At 39.1% G+C, this 11,028-nt stretch overlaps 1 protein-coding gene across 3 annotated transcripts; it reads right to left on the bottom strand.

Moving 5' to 3' along the window:
• Nucleotides 1-1,864: 1,864 nt before the first annotated feature.
• Nucleotides 1,865-6,174, bottom strand: Krt24 (keratin 24). 3 transcript variants are annotated; one of them, XM_078041244.1, is made up of 9 exons: nt 5,599-6,174; nt 4,731-4,813; nt 4,164-4,320; nt 3,755-3,916; nt 3,537-3,662; nt 2,979-3,196; nt 2,823-2,845; nt 2,521-2,580; nt 1,865-2,118 (listed from the first exon to the last, which is right to left on the bottom strand). In XM_078041244.1, exons 1-9 carry the CDS (start codon nt 6,172-6,174, stop codon nt 2,015-2,017), a joined length of 1,509 nt encoding a protein of 502 aa, XP_077897370.1. In that variant the 3' UTR covers nt 1,865-2,014. The 3 variants fall into 3 exon arrangements, with proteins under 3 accessions (XP_077897370.1, XP_077897371.1, XP_077897372.1); XM_078041245.1 differs by lacking the exon at nt 2,823-2,845 and having other exon boundaries at nt 2,521-2,588; XM_078041246.1 differs by lacking the exons at nt 2,521-2,580; nt 2,823-2,845 and having other exon boundaries at nt 1,865-2,147.
• Nucleotides 6,175-11,028: the final 4,854 nt, after the last annotated feature.

Below are 11,028 nucleotides of genomic sequence, written 5' to 3'. Positions count from 1 at the left end.
GGGGTGATTTATATCCATCCCTTTGCCTCTTCTTGTCTGAACGCCGTTTAATTCCATGAAGTCATTAGGCAAGTTTGGACTTCTTTCCTTAGAGCTTTGAATCCTTTGGTTGTTTTCTTTGTGCTGCCTGCTATACATCTTGTTTCTAATCTGTGATGACAGATGCCACTTCTAGAATTCTCACCCTTCTTGTCCATTGTCCCTTGAGGTCAAAAAAGACAAGAGCAACCCTATGAGTCTCTGGAAAATTCATATACATGTAGACACTGGCTCTTCCTTTCCATGTGTATGTCCACTCAGAAGAAATGTGTGCTTAAAAGTTGACCAGTGAGCCGGACAATGAATTTTCAACATAGACGTTTCTTCTTACTTCATTCTGAAATAATTTTCGGAGAGGTAATAATAAATGCTCTGTTCTTAACCTTTTATTCCGTACTCCAAATACACTTCAGGATCCAGAATGGTTCCATAGTGTTGGTATTAAAAATCAAGGATGCTCTTGGCAACAGCTTCTATTGTGTCTCTGTACCTTGGAACCTACAAATGAACTGAATGTTTCTGTTTCTGAACAGTCCTTTAGTACAAATGCAGCATCTTAACATGGGCCAAGGAAACAGAGTGAGGGTTCTCACCTCCAGATGATTTTTAGAGTTGCCTCATACTGTGGCCCTGATATGAGGATACTATTGACCATGAATACTGGTCCCAGGCAAGCAGGGTCCACAGCTAGAAGACTAGATCTGGGAAGACCCATGGAGACAGGCTTCCTTGGTGTAGCTGTGAAGGCCCTAGGGACTGGAGGCTACATAGAACAGGTTTCCATTTCTGGAAACATCCAAGTTGTATCAGCTGGTCCATATTCTTCATTATGTATTCCTAAATTTTACAGTGAAGAGAAATATTCAGGGTTTCATTTACTGTAATGATTTGATGAGAAACATGTTTGATTTAAGACAGCATTGCATTTTTTGAGTAGTGGTAGAATGCTTGCCTAGCATGTGTGAGGCACTGGGTTTGATTCTCAGCACCGCATATAAATAGATAAATAAAGGTTCATCAACAACTAAAAATATATGTATTAAAAAGAAACCTGGTACCATGTCATAATCTAACCTTTTTTCCCAAGGCTCTTTATTTGGCTCGTCTCCAAAACATCTTACAAACACGACATGTCTGATTCCTGTGGCATTTCTGATGAATATTGTGAAATCAAGTCCTTTCCTATTCACTCCTCTTGATTCCTATTATCTTCTTTGTGTTTCGACTTTCCTCCCCATCTACAGCATAAGCTTCCCACAGTAGGAGGCATAACTGATGTTTCTTTTTTTTTTCCTTATGAAATGCCCCATTTTCCTGATGGACACACAAAAAATAGGGCGTTAACTGTTGATAAGTTAAGTTGATTGTTCAAATGATCTCATCCTTTTTTGTGTGCTGAGTTGTTGACTACAGTTTTAGGGACACTGAGGTCTAATTTAATACACAGTGTCACTCAATTCTTGTGCAATGTCAAAAATGCCTACATACAAGATGGCTATAATACTAATTTTATGAAGAAGGAACACGATAATGAATTAATACTAGTAACATAATGATGCAGCTAGATCACAATTGAGAGGCTCATTTCTAAGTAAGATATTGGTTTTCTTAAAAAATTCAGTAAGAGAGCCTGGGCATAGTTCAGTGTTAGACTTACCTAGCAAGTGTAAAATGTAAAATAAAATAGAAAAAAAAAAAGAAAAGAAAAAACATTCAGCAACGATTTTGTTAACTTGCAAGAGTAAGTTTATTGAAGCCTAGAAGCAATTAGAGCAGGGCTGTCATTTCAACTTTCAAGAGCAATCTAATAAAGAAATCAGAGGCTGCAGAAAAATTGGCTAGTCATCTATTTCTATACTGAAGTGTTTCCATGAAGATATTCAGAAGGTTGACTTAGAATGATGTGATTTCTTCACTTGTGTCTTTCTTGATTTTTTTTTTCTTTGAAAGACACTCTTGTTGACCTGGAAATCGCTCATTTTATTTTCACCTCTGAAATACTGCTGACTTGAGATGAGACGACTTTGCCATCCACCACCTCTTCTATGATGGTCTTAGTGACTCTTGTCTTGTTGGGATCTGAAAAATCATGGGATGACAAGGTCAGTCTGGAAACTCACAGAAACACAAATCCAGAGAAATTCAATATTCACGAAGTGTGTTTGTTCTCTATGGGTAGGATTATGTAAATAATCGTATGCATTTTTTTTTAAAGAGAGAGTGGGAGAGAGAGAGAATTTTTTTTTAATATTTATTTTTTAGTTCTCAGCGGACACAACATCTTTGTATGTGGTGCTGAGGATCGAACCCGGGCTGCACGCATGCCAGGCGAGCGCGCTACCGCTTGAGCCACATCCCCAGCCCATCGTATGCATTTTAATATGACAAGCAAACCATGCTTTTACTTAAAAGTAAAATTTAAAAATTACAAAAATTATCATCAATGTTAAAAAAAAAAAAAAAGAAAAAGAAAAAGTCTACCTCTTCCTTGACCAGAATAGCTTCCAGATCTTGAGTCACCCGATACCGAATCCCTGGATCCTATGTTTCTAGAGAAAAGAAAAATTGTGTTTTCCTTTGCAGTTTGCAAAGGTAGGAAAAAACCCTCCCTACTGGGGATTCTCCATGATGGAGCTTTGGATATTTGTTTTGGTTTTTGGTACCATGGACTGAACCCAGGGGTACTTGATCACTGAGCCCCATTCCTAGTGCTTTTTTTTTTTTTTTTTGGTGGTGCTGGGGATTGAACCCAGGGCCTTGTGCACACAAGGCAAGCACTTTACCAACTGAGCTATATCCCCAGCCCCTGGATATCTTGTGATTGTGCCGTGTCTGTAACTTTATTACTTCGAAACTACAATTCCAACCTCAGTGTCTCTTTTCAGTTTCGTAAAAAAATACACGGTTTGCATTTTGGCCCATTTCTGACTTTCGTTTACCCTCCTTCTCCATCCAGCAGGCGGCGGTAGGTCTCGATCTCCATCTCCAGGCGGGACTTGATGTCCAGCAGTTGCTCGTATTCTGTGTTCTGGCATTCGGTCTCACCCCGGATCTGGCAGATCTGCTCCTCCAGGCTGCTGATCTGCACCTGAATTTCTGACAACCGAGCCACGTAGCTGGTTTCTGTATCAGCCAGAGTCCCTTCCAGGGAGCTTTTCTACGAGAAAAAGCAAATAAAAAAATTCATGATGAAGATAAGTCAATGGATGATTTAAAAAATATACAATTTTATATGGTTCTAGAGGTGTGCTTTCACTCAATAACAACCTCTATTGATTAATCATTGCTTTTTGAAATTTTTGTTGGCATTATCTTTTCAGATTAAATATTTTATGGAAATAGAGTAGAATAACTGCTTTATGCTTTCTAGAACCATGGTACAGTTCTCCATAACATTACTTTGATCACGTGACTAGTGAACATCTTGAAAAAAGGAAAAAAAAAAGTGCATTTGCTTAACTCCCTGTTGGAGATTTTGAAAAGCTGTTTGCACATACCATGGCCAGTTGGGACTGAAGCTCAATTTCCAGGGCTTGCAGGGTACGTTTCAGTTCTGTTATCTCATTCTTGGCAGAACTGGCGGCCCCAGCATCAGTAGAGATCTGTGCTTGCAGGGCTGCACTCTAAATAGAAATAAAATGCATTTCTTCTAGGCCATGAAAGGAGCAGAAGTGTGTAGCTGCAGGCTTCAAGATGCCCCACAGAGAGGAGATACCTGCTTGTTGAACTGCTCCTCTGCCTCCCGGCGGTTCTGCTCAGCCAGCTCCTCATACTGTGCCCTCATGTCATTCAATAATTTGGTCAGGTCGGTTCCTGGGGCAGCATTCATTTGCACAGTCACATCCCCTCCAGAACTTCCTTGCACACTCTTCATTTCCTACCACCAAGGAGAAAAGATCACCGTGATGCTAATAGGAAAGCAACAACTTCCTAAAATGGGCAGAGCTAGTGCGAATTTGAAACTACGACACCTGGGGGGGGGATCAAGTTCAGATATACTATGCTCATTATTACTCTTTTTCTGGTCTTTAGATGTGGGAAATTCATTGAGTTTATCCTTATAAAACAGATGTGGGGGAAAATATGGAAGTCAGGGCTTTCACTCCTGTGGAGCTGGTCCCAACCTCCTCGTGACTCTTCTTCAGATGGGTCAGCTCCTCAGTGAGACTCTCAGTCTGCATCTCCAGGTCAGAGCGGGTCATGGTCAGGTCATCCAGAACTTTCCGCAGGCCATTGATGTCAGCCTCCACGCTCTGCCGGAGACACAGCTCGTTTTCATACCTGAAAGGGGCAGCAAGAAGGTAGCAGTGAGCTGGCCCAACACCTTTCAAAGAATCCCCTGCATTTCCTACAGATTGAGCAAGTTCTCACCTCTACACATTTTGATAAATGAAGGTTACTAAGTTTTCTCTGATGATTTTCCCCCATAAGGAAAAACAGAAGTCTGATGTTAGCCCTAATCATGTCTAATAATTTTATGATGAAATCCTGACATCCCTAACTTGTCTCCTCTTTTATTTTATTTTATTTTTTTTTCCTGGAATGATGGTTTCTACAGTTTACCCTTGGGATGTTTGTGAATTGAATTTAGGTCATGATCCCCAGAAAGATATTAAGAAAAATTTTTAAGCAAATGGATTGGATTTTATTTTTTTCCTGTCACACTTGTTTTCAAGTCTGATGTGTCTTACTTCAGTCTGAAGTCGTCAGCAGCCAGTCTGGCGTTGTCAATCTGCAAAATGGTTCCAGCATTTTCAACAGTGGCCGTGATGATCTAGAAAAAGATGATAATAATGAATGGTTCACTCATGGTTTTTGCCTTGTGTCTGTAGGCCTGCCTGGGAAGGCAGGTGTTTTCTGTGTTACTAGCTCTTGATGGGGAATGGATTTGCAAACTTACATAGTAATGATACCTGTATATTTAGGATGATATCTTTCTGCAAAAAAAGGTAACAATTTGCACATTTATAGGAATAGGCACAGAACATAGCCCTTCTGTGGATTTTCGCTGTTTGAAAGATCAGTTATTCCATGAGCTCTTTCAGAACATAGTACAGAGGTTGAATTTCACTTAGAGAAAAATGCCTTTAAAAAATATTTCCCTTACAACAATGGCTAAACATTGTTGGTTTCACTACCTCCTTTTACAGTATTTGTACCAGATTTTCTAGGAAGAAAAATAGTCGGAAGGACTCTTTTAAGTCTACTAAGACACTAAAATGTGTTAATCTGTTAGGATTAGCCATAAAGTAATTAGATTCAACTAATTGGTTCTTTGTAATCAGTCTTATATATACATGTTAGCTGCCCGGCATGATATATACATTTTACCCTCATGGAGAAATACTCAAATCTGAGATGCAATCAGAAAATTAATGCGGTTAGATGTCACATAGTGAGCTGTCCTCATTAAGACATACCATGTACCATTTTGCATAAAAACCAAGAAATTATATTTTTCAATAACTCATTGACTTTGAATTTTCATTACAGTATATGATCTGACTAAAAGTGAAAGATACATCATAGAAACTTAGCCTATCACAGTTAGTATCTTACCTGGTTCCTGAGATCTTCAATTATTGAATAGTATTTGCTATAATCTCTTCCAGAACCATCTTTTCCAGACCCAGGCCCAAATTTGTCATACCATGCCTTGATTTTATTCTCCAGATCAGTGTTAGCCTCCTCCAGGGCTCTGACCTTGTCTAGGTAATTGGCCAGGCGGTCATTGAGGTTCTGCATAGTTTGCTTCTCACCTCCAGAGAAAAGCCCCCCGTCACCAAGGCCACCACTCAGGCAACCCCCCATACCACCTCCATGGCTGTAGAAACCTCTATTATCACCGCTGCTGAATCCAGAGCCCCCACCAAAGCAACTCCCAGAGCCCAAGGTTGCTCCCAGACCACCTCTTACTGAGCAGCTCCCAAAGCCTCCTGCAAAGCCACCTCCAAAGCCACCTCCAAAGCCACTGCTAGGTCCCCCACTCAGGCCACAGTTGCCAGTTCCTCCTTGGAAGCCTCTGGCAGAGCCACCCCCCAGACCACATCTGCTTCCACTGCTGACGCTGCTTCTACCAGCGGACACCCTGCTGCTCCCAGCCCTGGAGGAGGAGATGCGAGAAGAGCAAGACATGTTGTTCCTGCAAAGCTTAGCTCGTCCCAGGGAATGTGAGAGGTGGAGGGAAGAGCCTATGGATTTCGGCTCTTATATACACACTTTTTCAGGGTGTTCCTTTTCTTTGTCACTGAATTACTGTTACAGTTTTGCTAATCCATAATTGGATAATTTCTTTTTCATGAACCCACTCTACTGGCTGTTTTTCTAAGGCTGGGTCAGAGCCCTGGAGCATTTACTACACTGGAAAAAAAAAAAAGGTGGAGCAAAGCAAAAAAAAAAAAAAAATCCAGAATTATAGTTTTAACCTTTCAGAGATTTAGATGACTGGTAATTCTTTTCTGAAAATATAATTCCATTAAATTTGCCACATGACTTCCCAATTGGGGGAACACCTGCAGATTATCACACGTAATTAAAATGATGAGAACGAAAATTTTCCAACATGGAACTTTTTGTTCGATTTGTTGTCAAAAGTTAGAAATTGGCTCTAACCTCAGTGTTAGTTCCAGGTTTAATTAAGTCTTCTCTTTGATGATTTCAATCAGCCTGCTTTTGAGGTTGTTGAAGTTTATGCAGTTAGGTTTTTGCAATTTTTGTATTTTGATATTGAATGAATATGTTTTTGCTGTTAATAAAAACTTAAATCTGGGGCTAGGGATGTGGCTCAAGCGGTAGAGAGCTCGCCTGCCATGCATGCGGCCGGGGTTCGGTCCTCAGCACCACATACCAACAAAGATGTTGTGTCCGCCAAGAACTAAAAAATAAATAAACCTCTCTCTCTCTCTCTCTCTCTCTCTCTCTGTCTCTCTCTTTAAAAAAAGAATTAAAAAAAGAAAAAAAAAACCAAACTTAAATCAATAGTCTTCCAGGCCAGTATTGTTGGATCTCAGGAACACCTGTGTTGAAGTAAGTAATGTCTAAGAACCACCAGACAAGTTTCCAGACAACTTGATTTAGTAGGGGCTCGAAGAGCTGGCGGGCTGCCCCAAGTATGCTTTTCCTTTTGATTGAACTCTAGTCTGACATAATGATAGCAATTTCCTTCTTTATCTGATCCTAAGAAGCAAAGACACGGGGTCAATTTCTCTTCTTTTCGTTAGAAAAATGTCCAGAGAGGAAGATCTGAATTCATTATTTTGGGGGGCAGGTACCAGGGATTGAACTCAGGGATACTCGACCATTAAGCCACATCCCCAGCCCTATTTTGTATTTTATTTAGAGACAGGTCTCACTGAGTTGCTTAGTGCCTCGCTTTTGCTGAGCCTGTCTTTGAACTCGTGATTCTTCTGCCTCAGCTGCCTGAGCTGCTGGGATTATTGAACCCACTTTTAATAATCCATATTTTTCCTGGAATCAGTTCACAAAGTTTCCCTTATCTACTCTTTGCTTAGGTTTTTCTGCTTTTGTTAAAAAGACATTTAGTTAAGAGGACCTGTACATACTTCTGATAACTCATTTTATGGTTGGGATCTCTGTGTCCGTTCTGAAATCCAGGGCCCTCCCAGTTCACTTTCTGCTTTGTGTTGTTCTGTCCCTGACTACTATAGATAATTTCCTTTCATTTCAGTTTGTAGCTTCTCTGGTTTAAAAGTATCTTTTAAAAACCTGGGTAAGTGGGGTGGCTCATGCCTGTAATTGCGACAATTTGTGGGACTGAGGCAGGAGGATGGCAAGTTTGAGGCCAGCCTTAGCTCAGTGGTATTGAGCCCTTGGGTTCAACCCCCACTACAAAAAAAAAAAAAAAAAAAAAAGAACAAATACTGTATGATTCCACTTACATGAGATTCCCAGAGCAGTTAAATTCGTAGAAAGAGCAGAATGGTGAATGGTGGTTAAGATGTAGAGTTTTAGTTTTGCCATGTAAAAAGAGTTCTGGAGATCAGTTGCAAAACAATATGAGTGTGTGTACCACCACTGAACTGTGTGCTTAAAAACGGATTAAGATGGTAAATTTGGGGGGCTGGGGTTGTGGCTCAGGGGTAGAGTGCTTGCCTAGCACACGTGAGGCACTGGGTTCAAACCTCAGCACCACATAAAAATGAAATAAAGATATTATGTCCACCTACAACTAAAAAATAAATATTTTTAAAAAAGATGGTAAATTTTGTTATGTATATATTTTACCACCATTTTAAGAAGATTGTTTTTTAAAAAGTATAGCTGTTTCCAAAAAATATTTCTTAACCTCTTTAGTTTTATACTTATGTAGTTGACTTGTGTTGATTTAAAACTTTCTTCCTGGTCTACTTGGTCTCCGTTGAATTATGTGCATGCTTTAATCTATATACTCAGTCATTTGTTTCCAATGTCCTGGCTTCTCTTAATTTTTCCTTAAACTGCTTTTATTGGGATGCATTATTAAATTAGATGAGGATTTCCTTTATGTAGCCCTGTAGGTTATCAGGTTTTACTCTACACCTGCAGTGTTTTCACACTAGCATGATGCTATTTCTCACATTTATGTGAAATGCCTTGTGGCATCTCTTCAGGATGTATAAGGTGTTTTACAAGCATTTTTTTTTTGTCTTTTCCTTTTTGGAACAGGGAATTGAACCCAGGGCTTTGTGCATGCCTATGAGGCAGGCACTTTACCAGTGAGCTACATCCCAGCCCCTGTTTTGCAAGCATTTTAATGGAACAATTGCCACAATGCCCTTATAAGGTGGTAAAAAAAAAATGTCCCAAACATAATATGTTGGTCATCTTGCCTCATCTTTTTCCCAAATGATGAAAACAAGAAGGCAGTCTAAATACTAATGATAAAATGGTATGCAAATGTTAGAGATGTGGGGATAGGTCAGGTTTCTCTCCTTTTTTAAACTATGAAATAGAATTCTTTTCATTTTTACACTGTCATTGGAAAAATAGAAAATTTAAAGAAAGGAAGAGTAGCTAAGTGAAAGAAATCTGGTAGAACTTACAAATTTCAGAGCCCCTGGGGAAAGAGCCTTATGTGCAAAGAATGAGGGAGGACAAGTTTTAACATTATCTTTTCCCTCTGAACTTGGCCTGGGGTTTGTGAATTTTTTTTGTAGTTATCATCTGAATTCAGTTTTTTTTCCCCCATTTTTCCATCTCTTCTTTTGCTTTGTAAAATTAGGTTCGAAATTAAGTTTTTATGTTTCCCCAGGTCTGTTCAGAATTGACCGGCAGGAAGGGCGTTAATGATTAAAACAGCCATCACTGACTCAAATTCTTTGCCTAATGAATCAGCATATAAATCAACATATAGACAAATCCACAGGATCTTCTTCTTGTCTCTATTTCCTTAAATGCATTTCATTCTTTCTTTCAGGTGTATCAAGGTGACTTTCCTTTTAAATGATGACAAAACTGTTAAACAGGCTAATCTTAATTCTGTGGTTTGCAAACTGCTTAGAACATTGGTGTTTGGTGGATTAAAGGGTTTCAATCACATATATAAATACAATTATGTTCTTCACTGAAGTGTTAGAATTCTTTGGTAAACATTAGTTCCCATTGTTTTGAGCCAACCTCAAATTTAATACTCTGTTTTTATTTGAAATAATGACTCGCCAAAGAAAACAAATTAGTTCTTGGCATTTCCTTCATCTGTACATTGGAAGCTTCAAAAATCTGATGACGTTCCGTGAGTCCCAGATATCTGGGCTCCCAGAACGACTCTCTGCCCTTAGTTATATGCTATTTTTAATAGTTTGTGATTAGCAATTTATTTTGATTTGTAAAGAATCATATACACTACATTTCGTTATAGAATATGATTTTTTGTGGTACTGAGGTTTGAACCAGTAGCTCTACCATTGAGCTACAACTCCAGCCCTTTTAATTTTTAAATTTTGAGATAGGTTCTTACTGAGTTGCTAAGGTTGGCTTTGAACTTGTGATCCATCTGCCTCAGTCTCCTGTAGAAAATGATTTTTTTGTAATAACTGCAGAATGACTAGCAAATAGCAAATATTATTATTATTATTATTTTAATGAGGCATATGACTAGTATTTTTAAAATTTCAGTTGAACATATTACATGTATTTAGATTAGCAAGAAAACCAGATATTGCAAGGTGTGGCATATTGCTCCTGATGGATTTGCAGATTTGAGAATAGAACTCAGGGCTTTGATCTCTTGCTCATTCCAGAGAATATTCTATTATGTGTTTTTCAAGTAAGGCATAAGATCAAAATAATTAAGAGAAGTAATCCGGCATAGAACATTTGTTGAATGGTGATAGAACTTTTTGTGCCAGACAACACAGAAAAATTGGGAGTGCAGATGTGAGGTTTGAATACTCTCACTGTAATGCTTGGCATATTTTAGATGGTGATAAATATTCCTTGAACGAATAAAAAAATTATGGTCTGATTTGCTTCATGAACATCCTGGATCACTGATTATTTTGTCCTTTTTTAATATATTCTGTTTTCTCTATCCTTGTTTTTATTTTTGGATATGATCCTGGGTTTATGATTCTCACTTTTGCTGGCTTTGAATTCATGATTCTTCTGCCTCAGTCTCTTGAGCTGCTGGGTGGTGGGGAGGGAGGGTCAGTGAAGGCCATTCAAGATCACACGGACATTCCCTGCAGAGAATCATCGTTTCTGTTAGCTTTTTGGTTAGCTTGGAAGGAAAAAAAAGGAGTTTTCCAATAACATGTGAACTGAGAGACCACTCCTGTGGGTCCAGGCCTCGACGGACAAAAGGTGCAATTTATGCAGTCCAGGGGGAGAAATAAAGAATGTCCACACGCTTCTGCCCTTTTCAATGCTTTATGCACTCAAATCACTCAATACAGTTTCACTGTATAGGTTCTTAATCGAGAAAATGACAGTCCTTAATGCTGGGCGCTGCAGGAGACATCATCAATTCACAGCAAACAATCCAGATTAATT

Source organism: Ictidomys tridecemlineatus, chromosome 3 (genome assembly GCF_052094955.1).
Source record: "Ictidomys tridecemlineatus isolate mIctTri1 chromosome 3, mIctTri1.hap1, whole genome shotgun sequence".
In the NCBI taxonomy this organism is placed as follows: Eukaryota; Metazoa; Chordata; class Mammalia; order Rodentia; family Sciuridae; genus Ictidomys; species Ictidomys tridecemlineatus.
The sequence above is the reverse complement of the archived record's forward strand: the minus strand, read 5'-3'. Positions and strand labels throughout refer to the sequence as shown.

Coding starts and splice junctions, on each gene's coding strand:
- Krt24 (XM_078041244.1), bottom strand. CDS start 6,174: ATGTCTTGCTCTTCTCGCATCTCCTCCTCCAGGGCTGGGAGCAGCAGG. Junction 4,814..5,598: donor TTGAAGATCTCAGGAACCAG/GTAAGATACTAA, acceptor ATCTTTTTCTAG/ATCATCACGGCCACTGTTGA. Junction 2,119..2,520: donor CTATTCTGGTCAAGGAAGAG/GTAGACTTTTTC, acceptor ATGATTTTTCAG/ATCCCAACAAGACAAGAGTC.